General features: G+C 41.5%; 1 protein-coding gene across 1 annotated transcript in view; it reads right to left on the reverse strand.

Moving 5' to 3' along the window:
* The window catches only part of KLHL1 (kelch like family member 1), a 447831-nt gene that overhangs the window by 126200 nt on the left and 304791 nt on the right, over positions 1-16840 (reverse strand). The window contains exon 6 of the mRNA XM_038387225.2: positions 9463-9649. Within this exon, the coding sequence (XP_038243153.1) occupies positions 9463-9649 (187 nt within the window). The remainder of the gene's footprint in view (positions 1-9462; positions 9650-16840) is intronic.

Genomic DNA, 16840 nt, shown 5'->3' on the forward strand with positions numbered 1-16840 from the left:
TTGACGTCTGATTTGTGTCCATTCATTCTTTTACGTAGAGACTGTCCAGTTTGGTCAATGTACAGGGCAGAGGGGCATTGCTGGCACATGATGGCATATATCACATTGGTAGATGCGCAGGTGAACGAGCCTCTGATAGTGTGGCTGATGTGATTAGGCCCTATGATGGTATCCCCTGATAGATATGTGGACAGAGTTGGCAACGGGCTTTGTTGCAAGGATAGGTTCCTGGGTTAGGGTTCTGTTGTGTGGTGTGTGCTTGCTGGTGAGTATTTGCTTCAGATTGGGGGGCTGTCTGTAAGCAAGGACTGGTCTGTCTCCCAAGATCTATGAGAGTGATGGGTCGTCCTTCAGGATAGGTTGTAGATCCTTGATGATGCGTTGGAGAGGTTTTAGTTGGGGGCTGAAGATGATGGCTAGTGGTGTTCTGTTGTTTTCTTTGTTGGGCCTGTCCTGTAGTAGGTGACTTCTGGGTACTCTTCTGGCTCTGTCAATCTGTTTCTTCACTTCAGCAGGTGGGTATTGTAGGAATGCATGATAGAGATCTTGTAGGTGTTTGTCTCTGTCTGAGGGGTTGGAGCAAATGCGGTTATATCGTAGCGCTTGGCTGTAGACAATGGATCGAGTGACCCCCCCTGCTGCTGGTGATAGCTCATCTTAAGTGATCACTGTGTTCTCTGTGTGTGTGTAGCAAGGTAGGCTATTTCCAGCAGTTAACAAGAACATCTGAGGAACAGTGGTGGGGGGGGGAATAACATGCGGAAATAGTTTTACTTTGTGTAATGACTCATCCATTCCCAGTCTCTATTCAAGCCTAAGTTAATTATATCCAGTTTACAAATTAATTGTCTACAGCCAAGCTCTACGATATAACCGCATTTGTTCCAACCCCTCAGACAGAGACAAACACTTACAAGATCTCTATCATGCATTCTTACAACTACAATACCCACCTGCTGAAGTGAAGAAGCAGATTGACAGAGCCAGAAGAATACCTAGAAGTCACCTACTACAGGACAGGCCCAATAAAGAAAATAACAGAACTCCACTAGTCATCACCTTCAGCCCCCAACTAAAACCTCTCCAACGCATCATCAAGGATCTACAAACTATCCTGAAGGATGACCCATCACTCTCACAGAACTTGGGAGACAGGCTAGTCCTTGCTTACAGACAGCCCCCCAACCTGAAGCAAATACTCACCAGCACCAACACACCACACAACAGAACCACTAACACAGGAACCTATCCTTGCAACAAAGCCCGTTGCCAACTCTATCCACATATCTATTCAGGGGATACCATCATAGGGCCTAATCACATCAGCCACACTATCAGAGGCTCGTTCACCTGCGCATCTGCCAAGGTGATATATACCATCATGTGCCAGCAATGCCCCTCTGCCATGTAGATTGGTCAAACTGGACAGTCTCTACGTAAAAGAATAAATGAACACAAATCAGATGTCAAGAATTATAACATTCAAAAACCAGTTGGAGAACACTTCAATCTCTCCGGTTACTCAATTACAGACCTGAGGGTGGCTAACCTTCAACAAAAAACCTTCAACCAGAGACAGATGAATTGGAATTAATTTGCAAACTAGATACAATTAACTTAGGCTTGAATAGAGACTGGGAATGGATGAGTCATTACACAATGTAAAACTATTTCCCCATGTTATTTCTCCCCCCCACCCCACGCTCCACTGTTCCTCAGATGTTCTTGTTAACTGCTGGAAATAGCCTACCTTGCTTGTCACCATGAAAGGTTTTCCTCCTTTCCCCCCCGTGCTGCTGGTGATGGCTCATCTTAAGTGATCACTCTCCTTACAGTGTGTATGATAAAACCCATTGTTTCATGTTCTCTGTGTGTGTATATAAATCTCCCCACTGTATTTTCCACCGAATGCATCCGATGAAGTGAGCTGTAACTCACGAAAGCTTATGCTCAAATAAATTTGTTAGTCTCTAAGGTTCCACACATACTCCTTTTCTTTTTGCGAATACAGACTAACACGGTTGCTACTCTGAAACCTATAGAGAGCTAAACATTTACAATACAATACATTTGCTCCTATTGATTTTGTAAAGCTATTTCTATGCCATAGGAATACTGGTTTATTGTTTAAGTCATGATACCAGTAACTTGCTGATAGGGTTTAATGTCTGTTCTTATCAGGAAGAAAATAATTGCAGCAGAGATTTCAAAATAGTGTCTTATTACACTACACTATTGTTATATGATGTATTATGTAACCTTTCATAATATCTAGCATCAACCTCCTTCCTTATGCACAAGCTACTGAATTCCTACCTTGCTTAGCACATCTAATTCTTCCACTTAAGAGTTTCATTTCTGGAGGAAAACAACAGTTGGTATTGTTTCAGAGTAGCAGCCGTGTTAGTCTGTATTCGCAAAAAGAAAAGGAGTACTTGTGGCACCTTAGAGACTAACAAATTTATTAGAGCATAAGCTTTCGTGAGCTACAGCTCACTTCATCGGATGCATTTGGTGGAAAAAACAGAGGAGAGATTTATATACACACACACAGAGAACATGAAACAATGGGTTTATCATACACACTGTAAGGTGGTGATCACTTAAGATAAGCCATCACCAACAGCAGGGGGGGGAAAGGAGGAAAACCTTTCATGGTGACAAGCAGGTAGGCTAATTCCAGCAGTTAACAAGAATATCAGAGGAACAGTGGGGGGTGGGGTGGGAGGGAGAAATACCATGGGGAAATAGTTTTACTTTGTGTAATGACTCATCCATTCCCAGTCCTCTATTCAAGCCTAAGTTAATTGTATCCAGTTTGCAAATTAATTCCAATTCAGCAGTCTCTCGTTGGAGTCTGTTTTTGAAGCTTTTTGTTGAAGTATAGCCACTCTTAGGTCTGTGATCGAGTGACCAGAGAGATTGAAGTGTTCTCCAACTGGTTTTTGAATGTTATAATTCTTGACGTCTGATTTGTGTCCATTCATTCTTTTACGTAGAGACTGTCCAGTTTGGCCAATGTACATGGCAGAGGGGGCATTGCTGGCACATGATGGCATATATCACATTGGTAGATGCGCAGGTGAACGAGCCTCTGATAGTGTGGCTGATGTGATTAGGCCCTATGATGGTATCCCCTGAATAGATATGTGGACAGAGTTGGCAACGGGCTTTGTGCAAGGATAGGTTCCTGGGTTAGTGGTTCTGTTGTGTGGTGTGTGCTTGCTGGTGAGTATTTGCTTCAGATTGGGGGGGCTGTCTGTAAGCAAGGACTGGTCTGTCTCCCAAGATCTGAGAGAGCGATGGCTCGTCCTTCAGGATAGGTTGTAGATCCTTGATGATGCGTTGGAGAGGTTTTAGTTGGGGGCTGAAGGTGATGGCTAGTGGCGTTCTGTTGTTTTCTTTGTTGGGCCTGTCCTGTAGTAGGTGACTTCTGGGTACTCTTCTGGCTCTGTCAATCTGTTTCTTCACTTCAGCAGGTGGGTATTGTAGTTGTAGGAATGCATGATAGAGATCTTGTAGGTGTTTGTCTCTGTCTGAGGGGTTGGAGCAAATGCGGTTATATCGCATATTGGTATTGTAAAATACATCTTTGTGAACAAGCAGTGCATATTCTATTCAAATACTTTCATGAGCAAAGTGGAAGAAAAGATCGTATGACTTCCACACATAAACCTTTGATGGGTGAAAATACATTGATAGCATCATCATAAGGATGAAAGGTTAAGAGTCACTTTATGAATTCCCAGCAGTTGTTCAAAACACACAACCTTCTCTCACATTTACATGCCTTGATGCCACTTCCACTTTTTTCCCCCTTTTTCTGAATGTTCTTTTATGTAGTCATAAACACAAAACAAACAGGTTTGTACAGCAAACCAACAGATACTCAGTTGTACCTTATCTGGGCTTCATGCCATCCCACCACACCAAATAGTTATTTATAACCAAATAGTTATCTAAGAATTAGATAAATTTCCAGCAGTGAGAAAATCTTCAATAAGCACTATGATAGCTAAACAGACACAGGTTTTACCTTAAATGTCTCATGACAAAAAAATCAACATACATTCTGAATTGCCCAGAAAAAACACTTGTTGTGAGAAACTATCAATATCAACATAGTAAATTTGCTGTGGATTTACATCCTGCAGTTCCTTTATATATATAAACACACACACACACACACACACACACACAATCAAAGCAAACCTTGTAATACCTAATTAGAGATGAGATTCCAAAAGATCATTTCAAGCTGCCTCTGATTTCCTACTACCAAATCTGTAATTTTCAGAAACACATTTCCAGGGGAGAAATAAATTAGGATTCAAAGAATTTGTGACTTGTAAACATGTCTCAAGCTTCTATATTCTCTAGCTTCTCTGAAGGAAAAGTTTATAATGCAAATCAATAGCTGACAGCTATATATATTTCAATGTAATTCAATGTAAACTTTCTTAAATACATGGGCAAACATAGGTATATCCAGAGTAGATAAGAAGGACATCTCTCCTGAGCTTTTTTACTATCTTTTCAATATACTCCTTAATGCACTTACATGACTCTGATATTTTCAGTCCCTTTCTTCTCCCACCCTCCCTCACGTTTTTTTCACATAGTTGCCCCTCTTTGATCAAAACCTACAATATCTTTTGTACATGATCCTGCAGCAACTACTTAGGGGATGAAACCACACAGCAGAGAAACTCTGTTCTAGAAGGAGCATGATTGTTGTCCCAGACATGCAGGAAAAAAGCAAGACCAAAATCTGTTTTATTTAGGCAACCACTTTTTAACTTAATTTATCTAGCATAAATTTATCAAGCATAACATATGCAGCACAGGCCATTGTTCCAGTCATAACATAACATATACAGCACAATGCCATTATTAATCCCCGGCACACGCCTAGCAATAAAGATGTTATAAATTAAACAGCACAGCACAAAGGCCCTGTTTTTTGCTTATGCCCCAATGTGATCCACAAACCAGGTAAAAAAAAAGAGTTCCCTGGCCTATCTTGCCTATGGGGGCCCAACCCAGTAGATGTACTAAGAGCATGCCTACCAGATCAGACCCCATTCAAAATCTAGCCTCAATGTCTCCTGTTGAAACTGTTCCACTTTGGACAAGCACTTTGAGGATCACAGCCTGGGCATGCTATATGTTCTATAACCAATGACTTAGAGTACATTGGTTCCCCTATGCATATCTACGCACTTGCAATTTGGCTCTAAAATTTAAAAAGGCCCCCATATGTAACAAACAATCATGGCATGGGAGGCATGAAAAAACCCATAACTTGTTGATGAGATTTAAGCCTCTGACAGAGACTATGCTGAAGATGCAGATTTTTTTTTAATTTAGTATATATTATACTGTATATTCCAATCTCCTCAGAGTTCTAATCAGAATCCTTAGCATAATATCAAACTTGTAACATACCACAGAAGATTACCACGCAGATCATGGGAGATGTACAAGAATGTATACTTATTTTCTTTCAAACTATCAACATGTCTGGCCCATTTTAAGTTTTCAAGCTTCATTAGCAACAGTGCTTTAATATTAAAAAAAATTCCAGATTAATTCTAATCTGTTGCACACTCATAGTCTGTGAATCTGCACTTTATTGATCGTATTTTTATATATAGGGGCAAAATTGTTTTGTGTGTATGTTTTTCCATATGTGTAAGCCAGTGGTCTGAATGAGCTGTCTCCTGTCATCTATTGATAAATTGGGGAAAAAGACCTCAAGAGCAATTAGAGTCCCACAAATCTGTGGATATCTGCTTCGTATCCACAAATATCCAGGGACCATGTTTGTAGATTACGGATGGATGCGGATCCAGATTTTATATCTAGAGCCCAGCAAATCTGCAGATATCTGCTTCATATCCGTGGACCATGTCTGCAGATCATGGATGGGATGCGGATACAAATTTTGTATCTGTGCACGGTTCTATAAACCATATTTGCATGGACTACTTTGCTAAGGTGATCAATAGAACTGCTTTGCCAGGTTGATCAACTTTGATTGTTTTGGGTTAAAATTCATTTGTCTTGGCTGCAGGGGTAATGAAATATTGCAATCCTTATTGCATGACTACAGGGCAATAGAACTGTACTTAATATGCCCTAATTGAGGAGTCACCCTAACTTGAAATGTCACTTGCTAAGTGTGGAGTAGCAAAGTGAAAGTCAGAGGAGGTGGGAATAGGTGTTCCAAGTGCATGGTGAGGATTCTTTTTTAAGAGTTCTACATGCTATTTGATCCTCTCACTCCAGTATTTAAAGACAGAACTGATTAGACTCAGTTGAGACCTTTTGTCCCTTCTCAGAGATCACCAGAGCTGAGATCACTGCTATGTTTGCCTAGGGAGCTGAGCCTTTGGCCTGGTGTGGAGACAGTGTTCCAGTGAAAGATAACACAGAGGGGACAGCAACAGTGAGACTTCCCATTACTCAGTGAAATCACTAAGAGCTGAAATCACTAAGAACTGAGCTCAGTAGTAAAACCTCAGAACATGGCATTGCACCTAATTGCAATATGGTAAGAGACACAGAATCAGCATCAAAGGTGCCCCATACCCAGAAAATCCTACATCTGTGATTACTAATACCTAGGTGGTCATGGTGCTGTAGAACCAAACTGCACTGGACTTGACCAACGACACAGATGAGCAGCAGTGGAGGTGGTGGTGAGAAGAGGCAGTAGTGAGCAATGGCAGAGGCATCATTTGTCCAAACATCACCACCAACACGACCTGGATGTGGAACTGGAAGTGAACCTACCTAAATGCACTGCTGGACTCTGGGGCTTTGCTGATTTTGGACAACAAGAGTGAGGTATCGCAGAAGGAAAGGAGGAGTGGCATTTTACAGGGACATTCATCTATTGGACTTTCACACTGCAGGTGGGAAACTGAGGCAAAGGACTGCCAAGATACTGTGGGGAAGGCATGTTATTTATTGTCTCCTTACTTTTGAGTTATTGTTGCTGTTTTCTCAAATTAATGCTGTGCTCCCTCTCCTCTTAACAAACCTTTTCATTATATACATACTCAGGATGTGTGAGTGGGGAAGTACTGCCTATTAGAGGCACAGAGGGGAGATATTTACTTTTTCCAGATTTTTGAGTGGGAGCTCAAGCCATTTTTGTTTTGTAATTTTAAGAAGAACCCCTAGATGCTGAACCTGACTCTTGTTGCTTCTGAAGGGTTACATATGACTGGAGAAAGGTTACATATGACTAAACTAAACTCAATTGAATTAGAAGCTTTGCAGCTATTTAAAAAAACCTGGATACTTCAAAGGTTTTACAGAAAATTTTCAAGTGCTATACAGAATACCAGTAGCCATAATGTGTGATTAATTTTATCATACAATCCCATGGAAGTGTGACTTATCAGTATGGAAGGAATGGTCTTATTCACATTATATACAGTTGTGACTGTGAATGTACATTCCAGAAGTTTAGATGAGAACTGTGAAAGACAGATATTTTATCTTTTCTTTATTGGTTGTAAGTCAATACTTTTCATTCTAGAACTGATGTTTGAAACGTTAGTCTAAAGGCTGGCATGAAAGTGGAGGTGTCAAGGTTCCTTCCTCACTCTGAGCTCTAGGGTACAGATAAGGGGACCTGCATGAAAAAACCCGCTAAGCTTATTTTTACCAGCTTAGGTTAAAAATTCCCCAAGGTACAAACTATTTTACCTTTTGTCCCTGGACTTTATTGCTGCCACCACCAAGCATCTAACAAAATATAACCGGGAAGGAGCCCACTTGGAAACGTCTTCCCCGCCCCCAAATCCCCCCAAGCCCTACAACCCCTTTCCTGGGGAAGGCTTGATAAAAATCCTCACCAATTTGCATAGGTGAACACAGACCCAAACCCCTGGATCTTAAGAGCAAGGAAAAAGCAATCAGGTTCTTACAAGAAGAATTTTAATTGAAGAAAAAGTAAAAGAATCACCTCTGTAAAATCAGGATAGTAAATACCTTACAGGGTAATCAGATTCAAAACACAGAGAATCCCTCTAGGCAAAACCTTAAGTTACAAAAAGACACAAAACCCGGAATATATATTCCATTCAGCACAACTTATTTTATCAGCCATTTAAACAAAACAGAATCTAACGCATCTCTAACTAGATTGCTTATTAACCCTTTAACCCTCTGACCTGCATTCCTGGTCTGAATGTTTTTTTCTGGCAAAAAAAAAAAAAATCCACAGACAGAGAACCCTTTGTCCCCCTTGAAAGTATCTGGTCTCCTCATTGGTCATTTTGGTCTGGTGCCAGCGAGGTTATCTTTAGCTTCTTAACCCTTCACAGGTGAAAGGTTTTTCCCTCTGGCCAGGAGGGATTTAAAGATGTTCCAGTGAAAGATGTTCCCTCAGGGTTTGGATCTGTGTTCATCTCTGCAAATTGATGAGGATTTTTATCAAGCCTTCCCCAGGAAAGGGGGTGTAGGGCTTGGAGGGAAAGATGTTTCCAAGTGGGCTCTTTCCTGGTTATATTTTGTTAGATGTTTGGTGGTAGTAGCAATAAAATCCAGGGACAAAAGGTAAAATAGTTTGTACCTTGGGGAAGTTTTAACCTAAACTGGTAAAAAATAAGCTTAGGGGGGTTTTCATGCAGGTCCCCTCATCTGTACCCTAGAGTTTAGAGTGGGGAAGGAACCTTGACAGGAGGATACTGTGGGTTTGTTGTTAGTGAGCCTTTAGAAATGCAAAGAAAGCCTGTCTCATTATAAGACTCTGTAACACCATTTTAGTGCAATGATTTCCTTAGTTTCAAAATAATTAAATCACTTTCATTCCTTTACCAATTTTAAAGGTACGAAAGTAATATTCTTAAAATATTCACCACAAAGACTGCTCCAATTTCCATTGCTTTCTAATTTCTCCACTTTAAATGAAATGATTCCTGGCAAATATAATCCTTAACTTCAATCTATTTTCTCAATTAACAAGTACTTTTATCATAAAAATGGAGTATTGTAAAAATGGTGATAACATTGTGTTAGCCCCATAAGTGAAAAATAGAAAATAAAGATTTGTAAGTGGTACCTTTTAAAAAGGAGGAACCTATCTTGAGGGTGTTAGGGCAAGGAATTCTCAAATAATACTCAGTGGAATCCCAAACATCACTTCCCAGACCTTATGTGATATTTATAGAATAAAGTTAGGTGCATTTCAAGACTCAGTTCTTGGGAATGCATCATTCTACATCTGTTAGAGAGGGAATATCCCTATCTGATAGTTACATTTTGCCTCTGAAAACTAGTGGCATTTCTATAAGCCAATAGCCTGCAAAGTTACTTCTGGTTGGATTAGACCCCCAAAACTTTTGAATAGAAAATTATTTCATTATTTGCCATCAGACAAAATATAGTCACAGCTGCAAAGCATAACCTGTTTAAAGAAAAAACAAACAAACAATAAGCTAATACCTTTGTTGTTGTCCATTCCTCCAACAGCATAGAGTGTTCCAACTGTAGATTTTCTAGGTTTAGTCCTTGGACTTTGCATTAGAGTTCTTCTTTCCGGTAAAAGATGGTATTTCATAGCTTCCAGAATTAGCTTCTGACATTCCAAGTCATCCTTAAAAAGTGCATGATTTTCTAGGTCAGCCAATATCTGTGAATGACACAATCATGAATCAATAGAGATACAGTATTCCTGGATAAATAGTACTATGCAAAGGCAAAGACACCAGGAAATTAACAATGTTGATTACAAAAGTAACACTAAATATATCATCTTGTTGCAGGCAAGATTCTGTCAAGCTTATTCATTTCAAAACCTTTTGTGCAAGAAATGGGCAATGCTGTGTGGATCATGAAAACACATTTAGAACAATTACTTCCCCACAGTATATGAGATATGGGAGGTATTTACTATTCAGAATTTTGGGAAACACTCTTGTACACCACAGCACGGCAACTGGATGAATGTTGATTTTTAATGGCTTCCATTATAGGTAAAAAACATTCATATTTAAATGATCACAAATATACTCATTAGTCAGAGTTCTTTGTTAACTTTCTATAGTATTCCACAAAGTGGTTTACAGAGATGTAAGCTAATTGTTTTCAAATACATTATTTAGCTATTCATTTGAGAGTTTCTCATGGCTTTTCTGGATTATTTCTGCTTCATCTGTGTATGTTAGTAGCAATCTGATTTAACGCTGCAGACATAGACGAACACTTATGATGCTGCTTTCTGCTAAATTTACAGTAATAAAATGACTGCATCTCTTGAAACTGGCACAGGATTTGCAATAAAGATTCATGGGATATGGGTGCCTGATGAACTAGATTGCCCAAAACAGTAAGTAAATTTAAAAAGAAATTGTAGTATGTAAATTTTTAGAAGGGGAGGCATTGAGTTGAACACTTGCAATATCTGTTGTCTGTTTTAGTTATCTCCGAGGTGTCTTTCACCATGACTATCTCAGAACCAAAAGATGCAGTAGAAGAAGAAAAAATAGTGAATTGAGAATACAAGGTTCCAGAGTAGCAGCCGTGTTAGTCTGTATTCGCAAAAAGAAAAGGAGTACTTGTGGCACCTTAGAGACTAACAAATTTATTAGAGCATAAGCTTTCGTGAGCTACAGCTCACTTCAAGTGAGCTGTAGCTCACGAAAGCTTATGCTCTAATAAATTTGTTAGTCTCTAAGGTGCCACAAGTACTCCTTTTCTTTTTGAGAATACAAGTAAACACAGGTAAAATCCAATTATTTGAAAATCTGAACACATAAACCCCTTATTATTGGAGAATAAGACAAAGGAAAATTGATTCCTATAAATACTCAGATTTAGGGAATAAAAACAATGCTGAGAAATCTGAAATTTGGATAATCCAGTGTGATGGGGCAAGGCCAGATGGCTATAGAAAAGCTGTGGGAGATAGATATATTAGCTTCAGGCTAAACAAATCCATGGTACCAGGATAAGTTAAATGGCAGCTGCTTAGGTCAATTAAGACACCTGGGGGCCAATTAAGAACTTTCCAGAAGACAGGGAGAATGCTAGGTTGATTAGGACACCTAAAGCCAATCAGGGGCTGGCTGAAATTAGTTAAAAGCCTCCCAGTTAGTCAGGTGGGTGTGGATGTTGGGAGCTGTGGGAGGAATTTGTGCGGTTGGAGAGATTGAGCAGTACATACCAATCCGGCACAAGGAAGGAGACCCTGAGGTAAGGGTAAAGTGGACCTTGAGGAAGTGGGGGCTGCTGTAGGGAAGTAGTATAGGGAATTGTATATGTCATGTTTCTAAAAGGTCAGCTACCATAGCTGATACTATTAGAGTCCCTGGGCTGGAGCCCAGAGTAGAGGGTTCCCCCCTTTGTACCCCCTGATTAATCACTGAGATTGGGAGATAACAGAGACTCTGCAAGGGAGGATAGCTTCTCCTCACCTCCCTTGCTGACTTATGATGAAAATGGCTCAGTAGACTGTGACCCTTGTCCCTAAAGAGAGAGGGATTATGAGGAGGGTCACAATGAGCCTCTGAGGCTAGTGAAATCTGTGAGGCAATGTGAGACCCCTGGAGACAAGGACAGAGCTGAGGAATGTGTGGGGCTACCAGCATTTTCCACCAGTGCATGGAGCATCAGAAGTCCCTGCTGGGAGAAAAACACCCGTGTGTCTCAGGGGTGTATCCATATCCTTCTTTCTAGTATAAGATCTGTCTGACCTTCTGCTTCATTTTTCACCCAAAAGAAGAGGAGAAGAGATTGTTCCACCAGAGTTAAACATTTCACATGATGTCTTTGTTTTGAAATAATTTAATCTTCTTTATATAGCAAATTGTACTAAAGGAAGGATCCATCAACAGCAGATGGACTATTGTGGAACAATATAGAGGACTAAAGACTTAAGTGTCCTGCTCTCCACAACACCCACCCAAATGATGCAAGTGAATTCCTCCCATCAGCTGTGTTTACAACTTGGAGCACATAACAAGAGAGGGATAAAGACCCCATACAGAAAGATCTCTAAGCTGCTTGGACTCTAGGGGTCAAGGCTCTTTAGGCATAAGCAAGAGATCTCCAGTGGCTTAGTTTTGGTTAAACCTCAAGGGTCTAAGCTTATTATAGAAGTTTCTACTACCTTTTGAAATGCAAGATTGTAAATAATTTGTATATTTGATTATTTATACACAGTCACTGATGAACTATTGCAGAAATTCTCAAAGCAGTAAATTACACAGCTGCATAATTGCTTAGCCCAGAGGGGCTAACAGACATAGCATGATTACTGACAGTGCAAGCTCCTCCCCACTGCCCCATTAATGATCTTCAACACTGAATTTGAGGGACCATCAAAACTTGGGGTCCAAATTAGTTTAGTCTCCACGTTCATTCAACCCTTAGCCTCCAATAAGACCACCAGCAAGTGTGCCCACTAAGGCCAACCATAATGGTTGCTTTAAGATGTAGACATCTATCCCATAAGTACTGGTTCAAGAGCACAAACTAATAACCAAGCCACTAAGAAGTAATCAAATAATAACTAAAGAGTCACTAACAGAAGCCAGATTAAAAAAAAATACTGCTAATAATTGTTTTGACTTGGGCTCTCAGGGTTTGGGCTGCAGTGCTATAGAATTGCAGTGTAGACATTTGGGCTCAGGCTCTCTAGGGCCTTCCCCCTTAAAGGGTTTCAGAACCCAGGCTCCAGCCCATGTCCAAACGTCTACATTGTAATTTTATAGCTCTGCAGCCTGACTCAGCTGACATGGACCAGCCATGAGCATTTTATTGCAGTGTAGACATAAACATAGATGTTAAATAACTGTTCTTTTGGGGGGAAAGAAAAAAAGTTAGTTGAGATAGGATGGAGCTATTGTTAAAGTCCAATCCCGTTTCTTAGCAAGTCAAAGCAGCTTCTGTTACTGGTGTTGACTCACTTGAAACCTCAATGCTGGAAAAACAATACAACACACATCTTATTAGCCACTCTAAGACCTGGCAAACTTGTACAAGGATCAAACCATTTAGGGTGCTACTTTTAACTCCCTCTGATCGCATACTTATGGAACTGTTGCAAAACATACAGTCCTGGCTGCCGGAAGGGAAAAAGGAGGATAGGAAAGAGAAAAAATAATGTGGGGAAGGAAAATGATACACTAACAAGTTTACTTGTAGCACCTTAGAGACTAACAAATTTATTAGAGCATAAGCTTTCGTGAGCTACAGTTCACTTCATCCGATGAAGTGAGCTGTAGTTCACAAAAGCTTATGCTCTAATAAATTTGTTAGTCTCTACGGTGCCACAAGTACTCCTTTTCTTTTTGCGAATACAGACTAACACGGCTGCTACTCTGAAACTAACAAGTGTGTATATGACAAGTCTCACATCCCTGGTGGGATTTAGCCAAAGCCAGAGGAGATGAAGATATCATCTGGGTCCCGGTCTCTTTCCTGGGCTGTCCAGGACATCTTTTGGGCTCAGAATGGCAAGGGCCCAACAATGTTATAATACATCTTGGGGTCCCAGGAGATGGTGGGAGTTGCAGCCATTATGGTGAAACTCGCTGTAGAGACAGACAACTTATTCTTGATTTGCCCCCCAAAGTCTTCATTTTGAGGACCCCACAAGGAGACTGATGGGCAGAATAAACAATCCCCTCAATATTTTGTTCACCAGTTAGACCTAATTTCTGACGCAACAATTTTGATCTATTGATTTCCAATTCCACACTTCTCTTGTTTTATATATCATCTTAATAAAGTCCTTGAATTATATCATTAGGTCTTTTTGGACCTTATTGGACCAATTTAGTCTGTCTCCCTTTGGCATCTTTTCTCATCAACATTTATAGTACTAAGTTATTGTGACATTTTATAAACTTTCACTCACTCCTCACAGCTGAGCTCACAAATAGAATAAACATTTAGGCTCACATATTACCACAAACTCCGCAGGGAGACCTAGGTTCAAGTCTCTGCTCCAGAGAGGGGATTTTAACCTGGGTATCTCTCTACTTAGTTGAGTACTCTAACCACTGGGATATTGAACATAAGGTGGACACAACCTCGTCGTCGTCCTCCAATTTTATAAACGACACCTGTATCTAGCCAAAAATATGAAATGTTTTGATAATGCCAAATGATTTTACTCTGTCATTTCTAAATGTTGTCCTCTCTTGATTTCGAACAAAACTGTTTGATGAAAGTGACCCACATTTGCTATTTCCCCCCCCCCAGTTCACTCAATTTTGCATTTTTTGGCAAAAATAAAGTTTCAGATGAAAAATTTCACCCTGTTCTAACTCAGTTTTCTCAACAGGTTGATTTACAGCAGCAAAAGAAAGATAACAGATTTTTTTTTTTTACAGCATGTACTGAAGGGCTACCTTGCATTGGCAGAGACTTAGACTGGACATGTGTGCCATTTATGGAGGGGCACCTGCTCCCCTCAGCTTAATACCGGAGACCTGCTTGAAGCACATGCCCCCGCCCCAGATGGTGCTCTCAACTGCTGCACTGCCCAGCCAGGTCCCCTCCTCCCAGGAGCTGGGGTTCTCAGGCTATGGCTCCCACCTCCGGTGAGCTTCCTCTACTAGGAAGAGGGGGTTGGCTCCCAGCCTGCCTGGCTTTCAGTACAGACATCTGGCAAAGGTGATAAGCAGCCTGAGTGTGGAATGTAATGAGTTCTTCAGAGAAGAGGTGCTGCTCCCAGCTTGCTCCCCTGGGGCAGGGAGTCTTTTTTTTTTTTTTATAAACAGGCAGGGTGATTAAGATAAGAAAACTTAAATTAAATAAAGGATCTGGAATTTGTTAGATTAGCCTGAAGGCATTGCCCAGCACTCCAGTTCCTAGATCTGTAAAACAAGAATCCCTTTGCATGGGGGCATTGAAGAATGAAGAAATACAGCCAAAGTTACATTCAGGAAAGATGGAGATATGAGGGGTATAATGAAAAGAAGGGGCTGAAACCAAGGGAAGGGATATCAGCAATATAGAGAAGTTCCCACTCTACCTGTTGTACTTATGTGGCCCCATCACCATAGTATCTGAGCACCTCATAATGTCTAACCTATATCTCCTCACAGCCCTGCTGTGAGGTAGAGCAGTGTTGTTATCCCCATTGTACAGATGGGGCACTGAGACAGAGATTAAGGGCAAGATTTTTATAGGTATTTAGGCAGCTAGTGGAATTTTCAAAAGTGCCTGGAAGGTTAGGTGCTTTGTAAACCCCCCTAGATGCCAGACTGTATTTTTGGGTGCCTACAAACCTTTGAAACTCTCTCCCTACCCAGGAAGTCCAAGGGGGAAGTAGGGAAATGAACCCAGGTTTCTCAGGGCTCGCACTCTATCCTCTGGACCTGCCTTTCTGCTGCATACTGGAAAAAAAGAGGGGTCTGATAGATGGGAGCAAAACAAAGAAGGCCAGTTCTCCGAGACTCCTAGGCAGTTGGCAAAGATGTCATAGTGGACGGCATACAAAAGCAGCACAGGAAGGATGAAGAAAGGGAGAATGAGTCAGATCACTTAACCCCCAAAGGATGACAGGTTCTGCCTCGTGCTGGGTTGTAAAGCAATGGCTGCAGTGTAATTTTACATTTTAACTGAAAACTGTTTTGTTTTGTCACTCTTTGTTCTGAGTTTGAGAAAAGGAAGGAATGAGAACATGTTATAGGAGTATCTGATGTGTTCATGCCTCACATTCTTTGGGTTTCAGCTGTATCCAGGCCAATTCCAGAACAAAGAACAGAAATTGCATCCACAGTGTCCATAAAGTCAATGATTATTGTCATGATTTGTATTATTCTCTGGGCACCATCTGTGTGCTCAGCACAGTTCAGAATATGCCAGAAAATATATTCCCTGAGCCAATGCACATAAGATGTGTAGCCGGGGGTACAAAGCTGTGGGGGACACTTTTTTAAATGAGAGAGGGCCAAGCCTGCCCACTTTTTAACATGGGCATAGTTTGGAGGGCAGGGGGCTACATCCCCTGCCTGTGGAAACCACAAGCCTTGGGCAAGTGCAGAGCAATGCTGGCGTGGCTGTGCTTCATGGTGGGGGAGCTGATTAGGTGATCAGCTCTCCTGACATGAAGCACAACCCCTGCTAGCAGCCCAAGCTTCTTCCTGGTGTGGGACTGAGGGGACCTTAGCCCCCCCAGCCCCGCCACAAGGCCTGGTCCCTTTCAGAGGCCCTTTCCCTGCTGATCCTCCTCCTCCTCCCCCACAAGGCCCCAACTACTGGCCAGTCTGGAACCAAGAGCTGGACCCTGGTAAGAGCCACTTAGTGAGCCCGAGTTACTGTGGGGATCTCCAGACCCTCCACCTGTCCTGGGCAGCATGCCCCAGGGGGGCACAGACATGGGCTGGGGACTGCTTTCAGGCATCCTAGCTCTCCTGCTCAGGGCAGGTAGAGAGTCCGGGGTTCCCCAGAGCAGCCTGGGCTCCCTGGGCCATTCTTACCATGGCCCAGCTCTGGCTTCCATCCAGGCCAGGGGGTGGGGCCAAAGAGAGGGCAGGCCTTGTAACCCCCCACTTCTACCCAGGTTCCGGTGCTCCAGTGCGTAGCCCTGGACAAGATGGCACAGTGTTTTCAGTATGAAGTGTATTGTTATTGAGCACATACTAAAATCTCTGAGTGGAGGCACTGACAGAAATGGAAATTTTATCTGATTAAGGGCTTCAAGATTTGACCCTCCAACTTTTTTTTCAAGAGGAAGAGCTGCCCAGAGCTCCTGTGCCTGTTTGTTTTCCTTTCCTGCCTGCACTGGCCCTGATGTACAGTTGTATCAAATCACATCTGTTAAAACTATTAGCATTTCAATATAGTTTATATCAGGCATTGGCAACCT

Source organism: Dermochelys coriacea, chromosome 1, assembly GCF_009764565.3.
Source record: "Dermochelys coriacea isolate rDerCor1 chromosome 1, rDerCor1.pri.v4, whole genome shotgun sequence".
Classification (NCBI taxonomy): Eukaryota; Metazoa; Chordata; order Testudines; family Dermochelyidae; genus Dermochelys; species Dermochelys coriacea.